General features: G+C 43.9%; 1 protein-coding gene across 4 annotated transcripts in view; it reads right to left on the bottom strand.

Annotated features, from left to right (window-relative positions):
• The window catches only part of LOC146830013 (GTPase IMAP family member 8-like), a 448,734-nt gene that overhangs the window by 80,254 nt on the left and 349,747 nt on the right, over positions 1 to 18,733 (bottom strand). For 2 of the 4 annotated variants that reach the window (XM_085604250.1, XM_085604249.1), the window contains one exon: positions 869 to 1,576. In XM_085604250.1, coding sequence (XP_085460376.1) covers positions 869 to 1,576 — 708 coding nt within the window. Of the gene's footprint in view, positions 1 to 868; positions 1,577 to 15,833; positions 16,361 to 18,733 lie in introns of those variants that run through there. The other 2 variants (XM_085604251.1, XM_085604252.1) reach the window with 2 other exon arrangements.

Here is an 18,733-nt window from a genome sequence, read left to right as displayed (position 1 = left end):
CCATTGGTCAATAAGTGACCAGGAGTCCCCACCACCCACTGGCTAGTGATTTCAACATATGCAGCACGTCAGTCCCAGCTCCTCAGAGCACTTTCTGGAGCTGTAGCAGAAGGGATGTGGACTGGATCTGCTGTCTGTAACCTGCATGGAGACCTAAAGGGCTAGACTGTCACACTTGTACCCAGCACTAACATGCGCACACCAAAGTCAGTTTACTGACCTCTTGTGTGGCTACTAGTACAAGCTTGCCAGGAGCAACTGTAGACCAATTAATCTTGCTACAGGACTTTATAATGCTGGTAGCCTCTCCTGAACTGTGTTCTAGCCGCTAAGAGCTGAACTTGCTGTAAAAGGTATCAGAAAACTGCCGCTAAAGCGGCGATAATGGGCTTGATAATATGCTCTATGGAATTCCCATAGAAGCCCAGGTTCACACCAGAACATGGGCTTCTATTTGAATTCTCCAGGGCATATTATCAAGCCCATTATCGCCGCTTTAGCCGCCGTCCTTGATAATATGCCCCTTAGTTCTCCTGCAGTCGTAGATTGACTGGAAGGACAAGAACTTGTGAAACATCCCACTGGCCCAAGGAAGATCTTCGAATACCACCTGGGAGCCAGCCTCCCCCTATAAGCCCATGGCCTGGCACCACCTCAGTTAATGGCTACCAAAACCTGGCCACTTTCCTGACAGTAGTACCAGCTGCCTTCCGCTGCTGGTCCAAGCGCCTTGAAACCAGGATACGTGTCAAGAGTGTGCTTTACAAACCCCAAACATGTAAATACCGAGAAATAAAAGCGACTGGCTGCGAATAATCCCGGGTAGTTTCCATATATAGAAGTAACACGTTCTGAAAATATACTGTACCTGGGACACTTGGACGTAAATTCACAGGTGTAATATATGAGATCATTTTCTGGATTGATTTCCCAAGCAGGCTCTTGTTTAACTTCAGAGCCGCTTGATACATGTCCGGGGTGTAAAAGTTTCCTTCGTTCTCTTTTTTCAAGCTTTCTATCATCCCAATCAGTTCGCGCCTCTGTTTTTCCAATTCCTCCCCAGTCGCTTTGTTGTTGACAGCATAGTATCTGTTTTCACAAGTTTCAATTAAAGTCTTAAGGGTTCCCTCTGCTAATCCAACATACGTTTGTATTGATTTATTTTCATGATTCAAGTCGTCTTTGCGTGTAAACAGCACCATCATGAACTTTGTGGCTTCCTTTCCCATGAGATCTTGAGCTATTTTGACGACGTTTGCTTCTTCTTTGGTGAAGCGATTCGACACTCGAAGCACAAAGATGATCACATGGGCCCCAGGGGAGCACATACCAACCCCCTCTTCTATGTCTCCTTCCACTTGCTCGTTCTTCATTACTGTGTCGAAAAGCCCCGGCGTGTCCACCACAATGACGTGTTTCCTATTGTATTCACAGCTCTCCCTCTGACACTTTTTGGTCACTGACCCATGTGAGAATTTGGACTCAAATTCTCTCCTCCCCAGGATGGTGTTTCCGGAGGCGCTCTTCCCAGCTCCAGTTTTACCGACAAGCATTATCCTCAGCTCCTGCCCAGAATCTGCAAAGTAAAGCAAACCTTCAGCAAACTGTAAGCAAAGAAACAACACTTGCGTCATGCCAGTGAAAAAACTATACTAATAAACACACGTTCACACTTTTGTTACCAAAGGGCGCAGCTAACTTCATTTTATTCGCCACTGCAGTGAAACACAAGTGAGAAAAGCACTGTTTACTTCTTAACATAGACTGTATACGGCAATATCTTTACAGATAATAGACACAATGAATCTTAGAGTTTACCCCATAAAACCGTTGCTTTCTGGTTTTGTGTAATTACACTGTGCACATCTGAAAATATACCATCTACCACTGTTATCACAGTTTTTTAAACAATGCATGAAGTTGCGTTGTTTAATCGACTGCAGCTAACATTTCTGTTATTCTCACATTTGAAAAGAGGCTTAGAACTTAGTTGGTCAGAGAGCTTACTTAGGGGCAGATTTATAAGCCCTGTGCGCCACTTTTGCGCCGCCCTTGCGTCACTTTTGTGACGCAGCGGCGGCGCAAACCCTGCACCATGCTGCGGCAGAATAACAACATGACGCATCTAGGGAGATTCATCACGTTGTAAAGCCCTGCGCCACATGAAACCTGCATCAGGTTTAATGTATGCAAGGTGGACGTTATGTCGGAAAAAGCCTCGGAAAAGTGACGCAGTGAAATCTACAAGATTTCACGCAGTCACATTTCCGATGCTGGTGCGTCAAATCCTTACGCCTGTAAGGCGTGACGCACCATGTTAGGGATAGGGCAGGTTGGAACAGTTCTGAAGTTGTGTCGCACTTGCGACACAACTTCAGCACTGCGCCAACCTTACGCCGGCAGATGCATCACGCATCTGCTTGTCCTTGCGCCACAATGCACGTGAAAACATCAAACAGCTCCTTTCCCATCAAAAGAAGAAAGGGACACAGCGGGGTACTTTAGGACGTTTATTGGTGAAGAATCGGCATGACCGGTTTCGGCGTTGAGCCTTCTTCAAATGCCGCAGTCCAACCTAGAGAACCCCAGTAAGTCATTATAGAGAGCTCCTCCTACCATGTGGTGAAGGGTTCAGCTGAAGCTCGTTAAAAAACAGGCACCGGAACAGCCTCTGCCACGGACTGCTGATACCATGATGCTCCTTGATGAATCATGACGAGCTGCAGTGGGAAAATCTGGCGAAATTTCAGGGAATAAGTGTCCTCGGGTCCCCTGCTTCCAAGCCTGCTCATCCTGTGCTGCCAAGACTGGAGGCGCAGAAACAATGCAAGCGCCGCTCCGGGAAGTCCCAGACCACCGACTGGCAGCAGCTCCTTGAACAACTGAGGTGAGTAGACGGGCTGTGAAAATCCAATACCTCGGGTTTTGAAGAAAGACAGTTCCCTGCCGGCCAGTGCAGTTCACAACCACAATTAGGAAGGGTCCCTGTAAAGCGTGCCATCTGCAGTGGCGCAAGGGCAAACTTGCGTGACACATCTTCCCTGGCGCATCCCTGCTGATTTGCAGGGATGCGCCAGGGAGCGTAAATCTGCCCCTTAGTTCCCAGATCTTTAGAAAACAGACATCTTGCTGAACACAGCAGCTGCGCTGGGAGAGATTGCAAGGAATGATGGGAAACATGAAGAAACTAGGAGGATGGCACAGTCTTCACTTTGTACATGGACAGGGGTTTCAGATAAAGGTTTACTCTTGGCATTCTTTTTACAACAAATGGAGTTGTGCTCATGATAGCAGGGAAAATGTACATGTGGACCATGTACAAGTTGCTGATGAAAGTGACTGCTACATGCATGTGTGCACTGTGTGTGAACCTGCCAGGCTTCTGCAATCAGTTCAAATCTAAAAAAATTAAAGTTAGTGAAAATTAAAGCGGTGAGAGTTTGTAACTACCTCATTTGCATATGCAAAGTCACAGCATCCATGGAATGATCAAGGCCATCAAGAAGCTACACCTCCAGAACCAGCTACAAGTACCTCTAAAAAATAGTACAGCCCCAGTCGGTAATGCGTCGACTGGTCATATGGCAGTCAAGGGAAGGGAGGAATCGCAACAAGTCCAACGTAAGTTTAATCTTCACCTTCCTCCAGCATCATGTCCTTACGTGATGATTCTAGTAAATACCCCACTTCTGAAGGGAAATCAGTCTGAAACCACTCAACAACTGATTAACAAAGCATATCATTGGTTGTCTAATTTTGTTCTAAAGCATGAGTACCCTCTTGATGTTAGAAACATTATCATGGCAAGAAGAGGCCCCTGGGTGGGAAATTCTCCAAAAACAATTGGGGGGGACTGTGTACTAATTCATTTTAAGAACCAGTACCTTGTGAAACATCTTTTGGATCTGACTCCTAATTCTCCTTTGGCATCTACACAAATGTATACACTACCCCTAGGGTTTTTTTTATAGGCCTCTGTATCGAAACCCTCTGGCCAAGAGAATGAATAATAGGCTCGGTCCTTTTTCCCCTCCCTGCATCAACATCCTTATGGAGCTTTCCCTGCTGGTATGGGTATACCTTTAGAAAATAAATTTGCTTGCTTATTGGGCCTAGAAGCTTGCGACTGACATTAGGAAAACCAAAATTATCAAGAGGCAGCTACTTCTACAATAGTTAAGAGGCCCCAAGTACAGGAAAATTATACTATTAGAGTGTTAGTATGGAACATAGCAGGGTTAAGGTCAAAAATCGAAAACGAAGAGTGGTCTCAGACTATTAATAGGTATGACCTAGTATGTTTTCAGGAAACATGGGAAGCGTGTCCAGTATTTTTTAATGGGTACCATGCAATATATACTCCCGCTGTTTCGTCCGGGTCAGGGAGGGCCAGAGGAGGTCTTTTAACGTTGATAAGAAATACTCTTCGACTAAAGATATATGAGGTAGATGTTCAGTCCCCATATTATCACCTAATAATATGTAGTGGTCCTGAAGTAGAGGATATGTTCCTAATAAACTACTATAATAACTTTTTTGAAGGCAATATGGCCGAGGTTACTCATTCACTTGAACATGAAATTGAGTAGGTCTTAATTATTCATTGTAAACCAATACATTATGGGGTCGATTCCGATTCTGGATTTTTTTTTTTCGTACGACTCGTATCCGTATTTTTTTACGTACGAATCGTACAAGTCCCGTACAAACGGCGAAGTACGATTCGTACGTGAAAAATACATACGAATCGCCTTGGGAAAAGTCTACGAGACGTCCCCGGACAGTTTTACATACAAATCGTAAAACTGAAGTCCGAGCGCGCAAGTACGATCCGTACCGCCCGTCTGAAAACACAAGCGCATGGAAAAGGCCCCTTACGGAGCGAACTTTGTATGACCCCTACCCTGAGTACACTTGTGCCCGGGGTACGAGTCGTACAGCCCCCCCAGCCTTCCACCCCTCCCGCGTACGTCCGCACCGTACCCCCCACCCCCTGTACGTATGGACCGTACCCCCCACCACCACCCCGTACATCCGCACCGTACCCCCCACCCCCTGTATGTACGGACCGTACCCCCCACCACCCCGTACTTCTGCACCATAACCCCCACCCCCCATATGTACGGACCATACCCCCCACCCGCGTATGTCCGCACCATACCCCAGGCGTACCCCAATCCTTGCGTATGTACGGTCTGTACATACGCGAGGATGGGGGTATGCCTGGGGTACGGTGCGGACATACGTGGGTGGGGGGTACGCCTGGGGTATGGTTCGGACATACGCGGGTGGGGGTACACCTGGGGTACATTGCAGACATACGCGGGTGGGGGTACGGTACGTATATACGGGGGGCAGTGGGGGGTACGGTCCGTACGTACGGGGTGGTGGGGGGAACGGTCCGTACATACGGGGGTGGTGGGGGGTACGGTCCGTACCTACGGGGGGTGGTGGGGGTACGGTCCATACGTACGGGGTGGTGGGGGGTATGGTGCAGACGTACGGGGGTGGGGGGTACGGTCCTTACATATGCAATGTTGGGGTACGCACCATACATGATGACACGTACGATGTGGGTGATGGCGTGTACGTCACGTAGCGGGACCCCTTTTAGCCGTGCATCGCAGCGTACTTAGCTTTTCCGGCACATTTTGGCTCCCGTAAAAATATAGCCATTCGGAGTGCTGTGGGTACGAATCGTACTTGCTGGTCCGTAAAACACTGCCTGACTCCGTGCGGACATCGCGTACGCGCTGTCCAGGATCAGAATTGTATGTATTTTTTAGCTGTACGGTGTTTTTTACGATTCGTACGGAAGTGGTATTTCTGTACGAATCGTACTTGCTGGTTTGTAAGGTGGAATTCCCGAGTACGAGTCGTACGGAGAAAACGCTCAGTACGACCATTCGTACCCGGGTTTTACAGGATAGGAATCGGCACCTTTGTGTGGGTGGGTGACTACAATGCACATAGTTGTCCAAAAACTACAACACCGATATGTGGACTGACAGATGAAGAAGGGATCACACTCTTATCATTTTACGCACAACACCTATGGGGATGCACTGAACAGACTCTTGATCAATAGAAATTTGTAGATTCTAAACCCTGTTGATGAGATTACTGGTACCCTGGAAAAAACATTTGGGGACTCAAAACAGGGCTCCACGTTAGACTATACTTTGGTGGCTACCCCTTTTAAGCGCATTTTTAAACAGATGGAAACATTTGTATCAACTTTTAGTGATCACGTAGCTTTGAATTTTATAATTTGTTGGAAGGGAGGTTTTAATAGTAAAGTCAAATGAGTATCAGCTCCAAGAATAGCAAGAAAAAATGGTATAACATTAAATTGGGCAAAACTAAATAAAGATGTCTTAGTTCCTTGTGTAATTGAGACTACTCAGAATGAAATTGCCCTGTGTCTGGACTTGTATAATGACCCCCAAAGTATAGTTCGGGCCTTTGTTCTGATGCTGGGAGCAATAGAAAAAAATCTAAAAATCGAACCTAAAGGATGTTTATCAAAGAATCCACTTTGGTTTAATACGGCCTGTACACAATCTTTAAAAAGCCTACGTAAAGCTCTAAAGGAAAAGACAAGGTTTAGCACCATGGTTAGCCTTCTCCGAGCCCAATATAAAAAAAGCAGGCAGGAGAGACTCATGGCTTTAAAGGAGGATGCCTGGGAAAAATACAAATGGCCTCACTATTTAAAAGCTCTAAAGAGTTCTGAGAGGTTGTAAATGCACCTTTCCTGAGACAAGAGACAGGCCCTTCGTTAGATACAAACGTGGAGGAAGAGGTTTGGGTAGACCATTATACTGGAATTTTTGGCTTGGGTATGGACAAGGTAACTCTGAACGATCATCACTCGAGCTGTGATACAGTTACCCCTATTACTTTCACAATGGAGGAAGTAGAAAATGACCTTAACAAATGTAGTAGTGCAAAAGCTCCAGGTCCCGATGGCGTGCCTATTGATTTTTCCTTTGAACACGTAGGACTTTGGATTCCATTTCTGACTAATGTTTTTAACACAATAGCTAAAAGTGGCCCCCCAACCTCATGGAAAACAACTGTAACTGTCCCGATATTTAAAAAAGGAGATAGGGCGTTACTCAAGAATTATAGCCCTAGCTCGCTTATAAATGGAACATGTAAATAAATGGGCTGTTTGTTGTTAAATAGGCTAGAGAATTGGGCTATTCATACAACAAAAGATCTGGCAAATACAGGCACTTTCTCAAGTTAATATATCTGTAGGATACCAATTAGGTAAGATATTTTTATCTAAAGCCTCAGCCAGCTATCATTATAGCATAGTATGGCTGAATCCTCAGTGCCCATTAATTTTAAAACTGCAGAAAGAAAAGGGAGGAAAAAAAAGAAAGTTGTCGGTCTGTACACTCAAATTAACACATCCCCCTGGTTACAAGTGTATAGGTGCTCAAAAAATGTGTAGAGAAAAGAGAATGTATCCCACGTTTATGTCATCATCGATAACTTTCTCAAAGAAAAAAGTGATGTGTCCAGTAAAGAAAGGAGTGACAAAAGATAAAGACCCCGTGAAAACAGAGAGGCTCAAGAAGTCTCACTTAAAATTGGACTAGACTCACAACAACTGGTCACTTTTATTCCGAACTGTGAGTCAACGCCAAATTAAAAACACAGCATGTTGTAGACCACTTTAATGACGGCCTACATGTTTCATTGCCAATTATGTCGTGGCAAATTCGTCAGGGCAACCGAGGTCAACAATCACCTCCCTGGACATCTAACATCAAAAAAGAGTGACTGACAGACACACACAGCAGAGAAAGAAAAAAGAAAGAGAAAACATTTAGAGAACATTTTACTGAACCCTGAATATTTTAAATGATGAATATGTGACTATTGGCCATCTTTCAAGCCATTCGGCCATGGTATACAAGTTCAGTCTATACCTGTACTGAAGAAAGCCTGCAGGGTTCAGTAACATTTTCTCTAAATGTTTTTTCTTTCTTTTTTCTTTCTCTGTTGTGTGTGTCTGTCAGTCACTCTTTTTTGATGTTATCCTACAGATATATTAACTTGAGAAAGTGCCTGTATTTGCCAGATCTTTTGTTGTATGAATAGATGTTGAGTGGAGGGCGGTCTGGCATACTAATTCCCTCTAGAGCTCCTTATTGAAATTATAGAGAATTGGGCTACCGAAAAAAACATTTTAATCTCTGTCCAATAACGGTTTAAACAAGCATTGGCATAGCCAATAGGTCTCGCTTTTGGGACCTTAGAAGTATTTAGTTATGCAGCACAATATCCTTGGTGCAACAACATCAACTGTTGCATGGCTAAACACTTATAAGGTTCCCAAAACATGCATCATCCATGTCGTCTTGGCTACACACTTCACTTGGTGTAGTGATCCACATGGTCTGCGCATTGTTTCCGAATGCAACCTGGTACTTCCACTGTGCTCATGGACAGGGCAGGAGGATTTGTAGATGGAGCAGAACGCGCGCGCCCAAGCACCAAAAAGTAGCCCGAGTCAGACTCTAGCGGCCATTTGCTGTCTTTTCTGCTGCCATTTTCATGCTCTGTCGCTTGCAGATAGTCAGATGGCAATAGAGGCACTGTGAGAGCTGGGGTTGTTGAATAAGGGAGGTGGTGGGGGAGGGGTTAAGTTGCAAAGCATGATGGTTTTGGGAGACGGACGACGGAACGGGAGCCCTCAGAAAACAACGTGGTGCCTACAAAAATGCACAACTAGTATTGTCTGAAGCTGCACTGGTGAAATATGACTCAACGGGGGCCCGATTCACAGAACAAACTTAAGACAAAATCCTAAACTTGGTAACATTTTGGTATTCACAGAATGCACTTACTACTTCTGGTATTCACAGAATGAACTTACTAGTTTTTTGATTCACAGAATAAACTTACTACTTTTGCTATTCACAGAATGGATTTACGACTACTAAACTTACGTCCGCACTCGGGCCTGAAATTCCGTCCCGGAGGCGGAGTTTCCGTCCCGGAGGCGGAGTTTCCATCCTGGAGGCGGTGTTTCCGGCCTGGAGGCGGGGCTTCCGGGCCGGAGGCGGAGCTTCTGGCCCGAAGGTGGGGATTCCGGCCAGTGGCAGAGATTTAGCCATGGCCAAAATCTCCACCTGTGGTCCGGAAGCTCCGCCTTCGGGCCGGAAGCTCCGCCTCCGGGCCGGAATTTCCGGCCCGAGTGCGGACGTAAGTTTAGTAGTCGTAAATCCATTCTGTGAATAGCAAAAGTAGTAAGTTTATTCTGTGAGTTGCAAAAGTAGTAAGTTCATTCTGTGAATACCAGAAGTAGTAAGTGCATTCTGTGAATACCAAAATGGTACTAAGTTTAGGATTTTGTCTTAAGTTTGTTCTGTAAATCGGCCCCATAGTGACTGGCTGCTGGCAGAACAGAGTTGACATGTTACAGGGGACCGTACAGTGGACTAGAGAGTGGCACTTATGCATCGATAAATAACACAAATAATAATTTTATATAAATATATCAATGTTGAACGTCAGCAGAGCTACGACAGTAAGTAATTATCTCAAGCAGCAGGATGGGCACTGACCATAAGCAACATGCTTACTCAGACCTTGAATCCCTGTTGTTTCCTACCCATCCTCAATGCGCGGCCTTTATGAAAACCTCAGGGCTGGAAATTCTGAATCTGCATTTAGAAGTTCAAGCTGTCAAGTGACGTATTTGAGAAAGCCACAAAGTGCAGCATAAGTTAATTTCAGAAGTTATTTCAGCCAGCATAAAATGAAAAGTATTAGCGAGGCCAAGGGAACAGGAAAGGTTTTTGACAAAAAGCTAAATCAAAAGGCGTGTTAGGCTGGGGAGGAGTCTGATATTTCAGAACAAATCCTCTTAAAAAGATGGCGATGACGGCGGCATGGGGGGAGTCACGTGTCTGGTCAGTGCCTGAGAATAACTGCAGAGCCAATAACATCTCAGCATGGACCCTGTGGAAAACAAATGTGTTTTAAAAGCTGTTCTCAAGACGAGTAGAATGACACCGACCCTCTACCTTTGTACTTATATTGAGGTAGTACTTTTGGGGCTTTGGTTAGTTTATACATGTGAGAGCATGATGGGACTATGTAAGTATAAATCTGACCATTTTCTCTCCAAGTGGTCACATAGAGCACACGCACATACCCAAGGGTGTCCTGGCGCTGATAGGTAAATAGAAGGCATTGGCTTACGACTGAAAAAGGTGAGTTTTCAATAACTTATCAAAGGTTAGGTTCAGAATGAATGACAGGAGGGAGACTGTTCCTTGTCTGTGCGGCCACCAGGCGATGTTCTGCTGAATTTTGCAATGTTTGTAAAGATATGGAATACAGCGATCCGGTAGGGGAGTTACAGCGATCCCGTAGGGGAGTTACAATAGAAAAAAATGGGGCATGGGAGATAAGAGACGTAAAAGTAACGCGGCCGCCCGGCAAGAAGTAAACAAGTGGGAGGGGTTTGTGCGTCCATATTAATGTGTGTGCCATGGAACAATCTGCCAGATGCAAGCCAAACTCAACACACCCACGGCAAAGTCTGTGCATCCATTTTAATATGTGTGCCATGAGAGGAGCTGTCAGGAGCAAGGCAAACTCTACAAACCCATAGGAAAGTCAGTCAGTCAGTCAAAACCACTTTAATCGATTAATTAAAATCATAAAAGTACATCACAAGAATTCATACAAATAAAACACATTACAAAATACAATGTAAAACACTTCGTAAAAAGATCAACCAAGCCAATAAATGTGCCTCTGGTGTCAAGATCCAGGCTGGGCATCACGTTTTTTCCTTGTCTGCACCGCAGATACCAGAAAGTTAGCAATATTAAAAATAATCCATGGGCAGTCAAGTAATTGGAGATACATCAGAGCTGGTTTAACTTGATAAAAACTTCTCCCTTGAAACAATGGTAAAATGAACTTCACTCTGCTTGCAGTGTAATAATTACAAAATAGGGTAAAGTGCGCAGTGTCTTGGATTGAGCTATCATCACATTTACAAAGAGCAGCATCATCAGGTTTGCTCCAACATTGAAAGCTCCGTAAATTAAAATGTATCAGGTTAAAACGGAATCTGGTCAACAGCCAGCGGTGAAAATGATTCGTAACTAACTTAAGATAAGGCTCGATCTGGGGGGAGGTTAATAGTAAGAAATGGGCCCTTACAGACACTTTGTTAAGTTCCTCTCCCTCCCACTCTAGAGACCTTAAATTCAGAAACTGAACTTTTATCCGGTCAACATCCCCCTTTAATGATCACTTCTGGGTTGTCATAGATCTCAAGACGCCCTAAATTATAAAAAGTTTTCTTGATGTACAAGAGCCAGGGGATATAAGACGCTCTATCTAAACCCATACAGTCTTTTAAGATTAGTCGGTTTAGAGAGAGTTCAGGGTTCAGCCACATTTTCAACCAAAATATTAAAGGGGCCAGACTTATACAGTCGGAAACATAATCCATTCCTAATTCTTGGTGTATTGAGAAGGTAGGGGATGACTGGGGGACGGAGAGAAGTGAGCGAAGAAATTTATTTTCTACCATTTGAACACCCTCCGCTTTTTTATACCCCCAGATAGCGGCACCATAACCCGCTAAAGCTAAACATTTCGCCCTATAGATGGCGAGAACTGCCTCATATGGTTTACCGCCCAAACGTCAAGCAAAACTTAATATGGCGGAGGAAGCTCTGCCTACACTGTTCTTCTTGGCTATAAGCTGTGGGGTCCACGAACATCTGTCATCAAACAGGACCCCCAGGTAGGTAAATACCTTTACTTAGGAAAGTCTATGCATCCATTTTAATATGTGTGCCCTGATAGGAGCCATCAGGTGCAACACAAACCCTATAGGCCCGATTCACAGAACTAACTTAAGACAAAATCCTAAACTTACTACCATTTTCGTATTCACAGAAGGCACTTACTCATTGTGGTATTCACAGAAGACACTTAGGGCCATATGTAGGTAGCCTCACATTTACCAATTCATAAATACCGAATTTTACCGATTCGGTATTTATGAATCGGTAAATGTGATGTAAGTAATGATTCGGTAAAGATTACTGAATCGGAAACATTCGGTAATTATGAATCGGTATTTACCGTTCGGTAATGTGGCATACCTTCCCATTGATTCCTATGGGCCTGGAGGCCCATAGGAATCAATGGGAAGGTATGCCTCATTACCGATTCGGTAAATACCGATTCGGTAATGGGGGGAGCAGATACAAGGGTGGCAGGGTGTCACATTGACACCCTGTTGCACCCCTGAATCTTGCATGTGTGCACATGTGGCGCACATACATGCCCTAAGGCATGTATGTCTGCCACATGGCACTCTTAAATATGCAAAATATTGCTTTTAGCAAGGTATTCGTTATTTATCACCAACCTGTTTTTGGTGGTAAATAACGAATTCTTATTCCAACTCATCACTCATTTGAGTGCTTCCTACATATCATTTCAGGATTCGGTAATTACCGATTCGGTAATTTTACCGATTCGGTAAATACCGAATCCTGAAATATGCCCCCTCCATCTCAACTAGCTAAATACCGGTCGGTAACGGGATATTTACCGAATTTCGGCCGTTACCGACCGGTATTTAGCTACGTACATATGGCCCTTAGTCTCTTCGGTATTCACAGAAGTTAGGAGTCCTAAAGTTAGGACTCCTAAATGCCTTCTGTGAATACCGAAAGTCTTAAAGTTAGGATTTTTCTCAGTTTAGGAGTCCTAAAGTTAGGACTCCTAACTTTATTACTACTAAACTGACAAAAATCCTAATTTTAAGGCTTTCGGTATTCACAGAAGGCATTTATGAGTCCTAAAGTTAGGAGTCCTAACTATACTACTATTAAACTGAGAAAAATCCTAATTTTAAGACTTTCGGTATTCACAGAAGGCATTTAGGAGTCCTAAAGTTAGGACTCCTAACTTCTGTGAATACCGAAATGAGTAAGTGCCTTCCGTGAATACCAAAATGAGTAAGTGCCTTCTGTGAATACCAAAATGGTAGTAAGTTTAGGATTTTGTTTTAAGTTAGTTCTGTGAATCGGGCCCTATATACCCATAGCAAAGTCTGTGTGTCCATTTTAATGTGTGCACCACGAGAGGAGCTGGGAGGTCTGCAACAAACTCTACATACCTCACAGCAAAGTCTGTGCATCCATGTCAATATGTGTGCCGTGTGAGGAGCTGTCAGGAGCAAGGCAAACTCTACATACCTCACAGCAAAGTATGTGCGTCCATTTTAATTTGTGTGCCACAAGAGGAGTTGTGAGGCCTGCAACAAACTGGGCAGTCATAACAGAGTCTGTGCTTTAAATGAGTACACCACAGGGAAGCAGCCAAACCTGTGAAAAAACAGGTATACTCACATCATTGGCTGTTTTCCACGTGAATGGCTATGTCACAGGAGAAGCTACCAAACCAAAGGCACGCTCTATAAACACATAGAGAAGTCTGTGTTTTCATGTTAATGTGTCTGCCACAGGATAAGCTGCCAGTGCCAGGCCAGCAACAAACTGCACATTGCCACACCAAAGGCTGTGCTTCCACATGGATGTGTCACAAGAGACTCTGCCAGGCCGCCACGTGTGTTATCCTAAGTTTGTAAAAGCAAACCTTTACTTCCACAATATATAACCTTTCAAAGTAATGCATCAGTCCTCCTGTCCTCAACGTGGCAGCGAAGCTTCGTTCACCAGCTGGAAGGACGGCATGTAAAACAAGGAAGTATAGACGATTTACACTTGGACAGAAGTTAACACTCGTAATCTACCTTTGTTTTCCTTGTCCTCAACTATGCATATTTTTTTTTACTATAAAATGTAACCCAGGATTATCAGCGGAAGAGGGTGTGAACAGAAGAAATTCTATAGGCACTTTAACTTTTTGTGCAGAAGGCGAAACTGAAAATTCCGCACTGAAATGTACTTACCAAAGGCGGTGGTGTATGGGACATGTGTGGAAGCAGGGCTGACATCCTTCATGTCATAGGAACGCCTGTGCCACTCGGGAAACAACTGTGGAAGCTTATAATTGAGGAAGTGATAGGAAAGAATGTTCTCACTTCTCCACTGATAGCTCAGGTCCGCAAATACTCAGAAGTGTATGCCAATGATGGCACATTTTATGATGGGTTACTGGAGGCGTGTTAAGCCAACTGATTTGCTGTACTGCCCGTAAAACACCTTAAGAGCCTGTGGAATGGGAGCTGTGCACGGTGCACCCTCACCTCGCATTCTGCCTGTGTTGAACACTTAATAGCTGACCACTCATGCTCTGAGGTACTGCCTACACTCTGGGCTCATCTGTCTTATTACTCGCTCCTGATGCACAAAATAAGTAAGTGGCTGAGGAAACGGCAGAGACGCCTGCATGTAATCACAGTACGCTGCCACACTGACCGCCATCCACTGTTCTAAAAGCAGAAGGGACTGCTGGGGGAGTGACGGAGTGAGCGAGACCACGGGCAAAAAGAGTTCTGCCAATAGAACAGAAGAGCAAAGCAAGTGCAACAATACAGTACTTGGCCGGTGCACCTATGCGGAAAAACTGAACCAGTTAAGTGACAGCAAATAAGAGCCACACTGGACTGAATCAATCAGGAGCGGGAGGTGGGAGTAAAGCCCTTTATTGACCACAACAGGTCTTGAAAACAGCAGCTACGCGCTGTAGGCTCAACCAAAAAAGCTATGGAAGAGATGTGGGTAAGAGGGGAGTTATACTATCCTTGTGTAGGTGGATGGGTTTACACTATCACTTCCTATTTTTTCTCCTGGATGAGGTGGAGTTCACCTTAAATGTAATGACTGGGACGAGAACATTGGATGTCGGGATATCTGTCATTGTAATTGCATTTATATAGCACTTACTACCTTTGAGGAGGCGTTGAAATGCTTTTCGGCGATTAACACACTACTGCAGCACCCAAAAAGTATTAGGGGTGAATTAGTATAGGGAAATATGAAGTGAATTTTAGTAAAGTGGTAAGCAAACTCTGACAAGTATGCGCAGCATAAACCAAACATTTAATTAACCCAAAAGAGCTATTCTATCATGGTCAGCGAAATAAGATCAGTCAGAGTACTGTGAAATCTAGATCAAGTAAAAGCAAGTCCATAAATAAGAAATACAGCTAAAGCTCACTAACAAAAGCCCCCACCCCCTCCACGGTGATGCACTAACATTGGAGCACTCTGTAACCAACTCTGTACGTGCCTAAAAAAGACAAAACACATTTGTCGTGCCCAGACCACACACACCGGTAAGCCACTTTCATTTCAGTGTGAACAGCATAACGCTGTACCCTGATATGTAAATATCAGCGCTTTTGAATGAAAAACAAAGATACAAAGTACTTCTTACACTATGTATAACTGGACGCTGAATGATCAGAAGTGAAATCTAACACACACTAGAGAACATTTCTTGAGGTCCATTAACACGGGATGGTTCTAAGAAGGTTTTTATGAGTCCAAAAGCAGGAAAAGAGCAGTTATATGCGGGACACTACTTTTCCATTCCTGAACTTAGTTTAACATTTCAATGCATTCTGACAGTTGTAGTCTTGGTTCATTTTAATAGAACCAGTGGAACCAACACACCTGATAATGATATGTAAAAGCAAAAGTCCATCAGTGGTGTTCAGGTGATATGAAAACATCTGCTCACAACAACTAAAACGTCACAACTCACAATGCACCATGTGTTCAGTCTGAAACTTGGCGGCACCAGAAGCAAAAAATGACGCTGGCTTTTTGTCTCTCTGCAACTATCCAAAATATACTCACGCGTTGAGAGGGCTCTAAGGTATGCCACGGAGACTCTAAATCAGAAACTCTTACCTGCGGAGTCCAAGACGCTCATTCTACCATAAGAAAGAAATCAGCATGAACCAATACTGCTCGGGGGACAATTGGTCGAAAGACACGTTGTAGTTTCCGACTTCCAAGCAGTGTAAGGCGGGACAACAGGATTTGCTACGGCCAGTCAGAGATCGGGAGAGGGAGTCATTCTCTGAGTCCGATTGGATGCCGTTGCAAGGCTTACTCTGATTGGAGCTCTTCTTCTGTCGGGAAGTGAATTTACTGTAGGTCAAACCTGCCTCAGCCTGCCCCTCACTCAGCTGTTTCAATTAAATCCAGGCACCAAGCAAGCTTCCCGTTTTGAACGTAGGACGTGGAAGGTTTTGGGATGAAACCCAATTTTCTTCTTTTTAGTAAGGAATGATCTTTGCTCATTTAGATCTTTGCAGTACTTCAGCGTAGTAAGCGGTATATAAATACAATTTTCATGCGCCCTGGACAACACTAGAAACAAGCAAAATTGGCGGGTGCGCGTGAAAGTGAAATTGATCGCTATCGCGATCAAGTAAACATGAACAAAGGGGGGCGGGAAGAAGGGGAGGGGGTAGCGGAGGGGATTCACGCACGCACTGAAATCCAGATGGCAGCTGTGCACGTCGCGCGTGCTTGTCGCGTAATAGCAAGCTGGTGGCCAGCAAGGTAGCACTTTTAAAGCAGCTACTAAATGTCTCACCAGAGCAGCACATGCGCTGGTTCAGGCGAGACCTAAAAAGGGATGGGAACTTTAGAACAATGTTTGAATTTAAATTTAATCACAGCTAAATATACCCAAGCTAAAGAGGGATCTATTTTTATGGCTTTTATGGATCTTTCCGCCGCATTTGAATCTGTTTCTCACAATAAACTATGGAACATTTTAGGAGCGATGGGAGTGGAGGAAAACATCATACTTTTTATTAGACAACTCTACTCCGAGTCTATGGCATGTGTAAGGTACGGCTCCCAGGGTGAAAGTACAAGGCCTTTCCAGATCCTCCGGGGGGCAAGACAAGGCTGTGTCTTAGCCCCTCTTTTATTCTCACTATACACAAATGGAGTTGAGTCAGCAGTGAGTTCTGAGGTGCTTGATGTACCTATGGTAAAAGAGAAAATACTACCTATATTGTTATTCGCTGATGACGCCATTTAAATAGCCAGGACAGGTATAGCGTTACAAAAACTAATAAATGATTTACGTGACATTTATAGCGGCATTAGACTTACAAGTGAATGAAAGATAAACATTTGTTTTAATAGTAGAGAAACAGCCAAAGAAATTACCAACGTTTTTCATTGAAAAGTGGAAAGTTGAAATAACTAAATAATTTTTATATTTGGGGGTACTTTTTAACAGTGAGGGAACTTGGACAAATATGATAGAAAATAGATTTAACGCATTGGAAAGACATACTATAGCTATCCGTTTATTTACAAAAAAATTGGGTACAAAACCATTAGAACCTATAAAGAAAATCTATGGTGCTAAAGCTATTGCCGCAGCAACATATGGAGCAGGGATATGGGGAATAGCTAAAAATGAATCATTACAACAGAAGAGAACATGGCAAACTGATCATTATGAGATTTTTTCACCGGAGCTCATAGGAGGCTTAACATTTTTTATCATGCAAAGATGTCACCAAGGTTATCACCTATTTGTAAACATAATTGTTAAATATATATATATATAAGATTGCTACTGGCACAGGTACCCGTTACCTTCAATTTAATAGGAGTTCCCTATGTTGGGTACAGTATTTGGTTTCCCTTAATTATGGCGTTGCAATTGCCGTAATTGTGACATGGTAATGTTGCTCGATGTTTTGTTGTTGTCATTTCTTGTAATAATTCCTTGTAGTTTCTTGTACGTGCGTAAGCAAATCTTGGTTGCTGGGAAAAAATCCCTTGAAAATCATCCTCAGTTGTTAATAGTGGCCAGTGTTTCAATATGACTTTTTTAATTTTCTGGCTTCTTGTAGAGATTTTGGAGATGAAAACAATTGGAAGGAAAGAAAAAGAATATCTTTTCAAAACCAATCCAGCAGTACTGTATATATATATATATATTTCTGTAGTAGGGGATCTCTGTGTATAGTCATAATCTAGTGAATAGTCCCGCCCATGTGCGTGGACCCCGGAGCAATAAAAAATAATCTCTAAAGGTGACAAATCATGCAGACCTGCATACACCTTTAAGAGAGAATTTAAATTAAAGACAGATAATGCAGCCTATACCCACAGGCTACACTGTCCAGTACTTCAACTAGAATTCCACCAAAATCCACAACAGCACTGCCTGCCCAGCTTTTCTCCCCAAGGGAAAAAACCCTGCCTCTACCAGCAAAAGCCTCTGGAATGATAGAGAGGAAGGAGAGGACAGACAAGCCCCATAGGCTGCCATTATGTGGCTTAAAACAGGATACTGTGCCTTTAAGAAAACTTTCCAGATTTCCAGAACTTTCCCCAGTATCCCAGAAGGCCCAGCAGGTCCCATTTACTTTCAGTTCTTTTTTCCGGCTCCTGCTAGCAGGACCCTGGAGCATTGAGCTCTCCCCTTTTCAAGGGTTTAATTGAGATTTTGGCAATTTTTGTCACTTTTTCTTGTGTTTAGTAGCTGGTACTGTCAACATGCCTGGCTTGTTCGACAAGTGCCCGGAATGTGGTCGAAAGAAGGCTAAAACTGACCCACACAAGGTGTGCATAGGTTGCCTTCCCCAGTCCCACGTGCCTGAAAGCTGTACCATCTGCCACTCGTTCTCAGCCAGGACCCTGAGGGACAGGATGAAAATCAGGCTTCAAGTTCTGGAGGAGCGAAGACTGAAGGCACCAGGTGGGTCTGGAGGGGC

Source organism: Triturus cristatus, chromosome 5_1 (assembly GCF_964204655.1).
Source record: "Triturus cristatus chromosome 5_1, aTriCri1.1, whole genome shotgun sequence".
Classification (NCBI taxonomy): Eukaryota; Metazoa; Chordata; class Amphibia; order Caudata; family Salamandridae; genus Triturus; species Triturus cristatus.
This window is presented reverse-complemented; position numbering and strand designations above follow the sequence as displayed.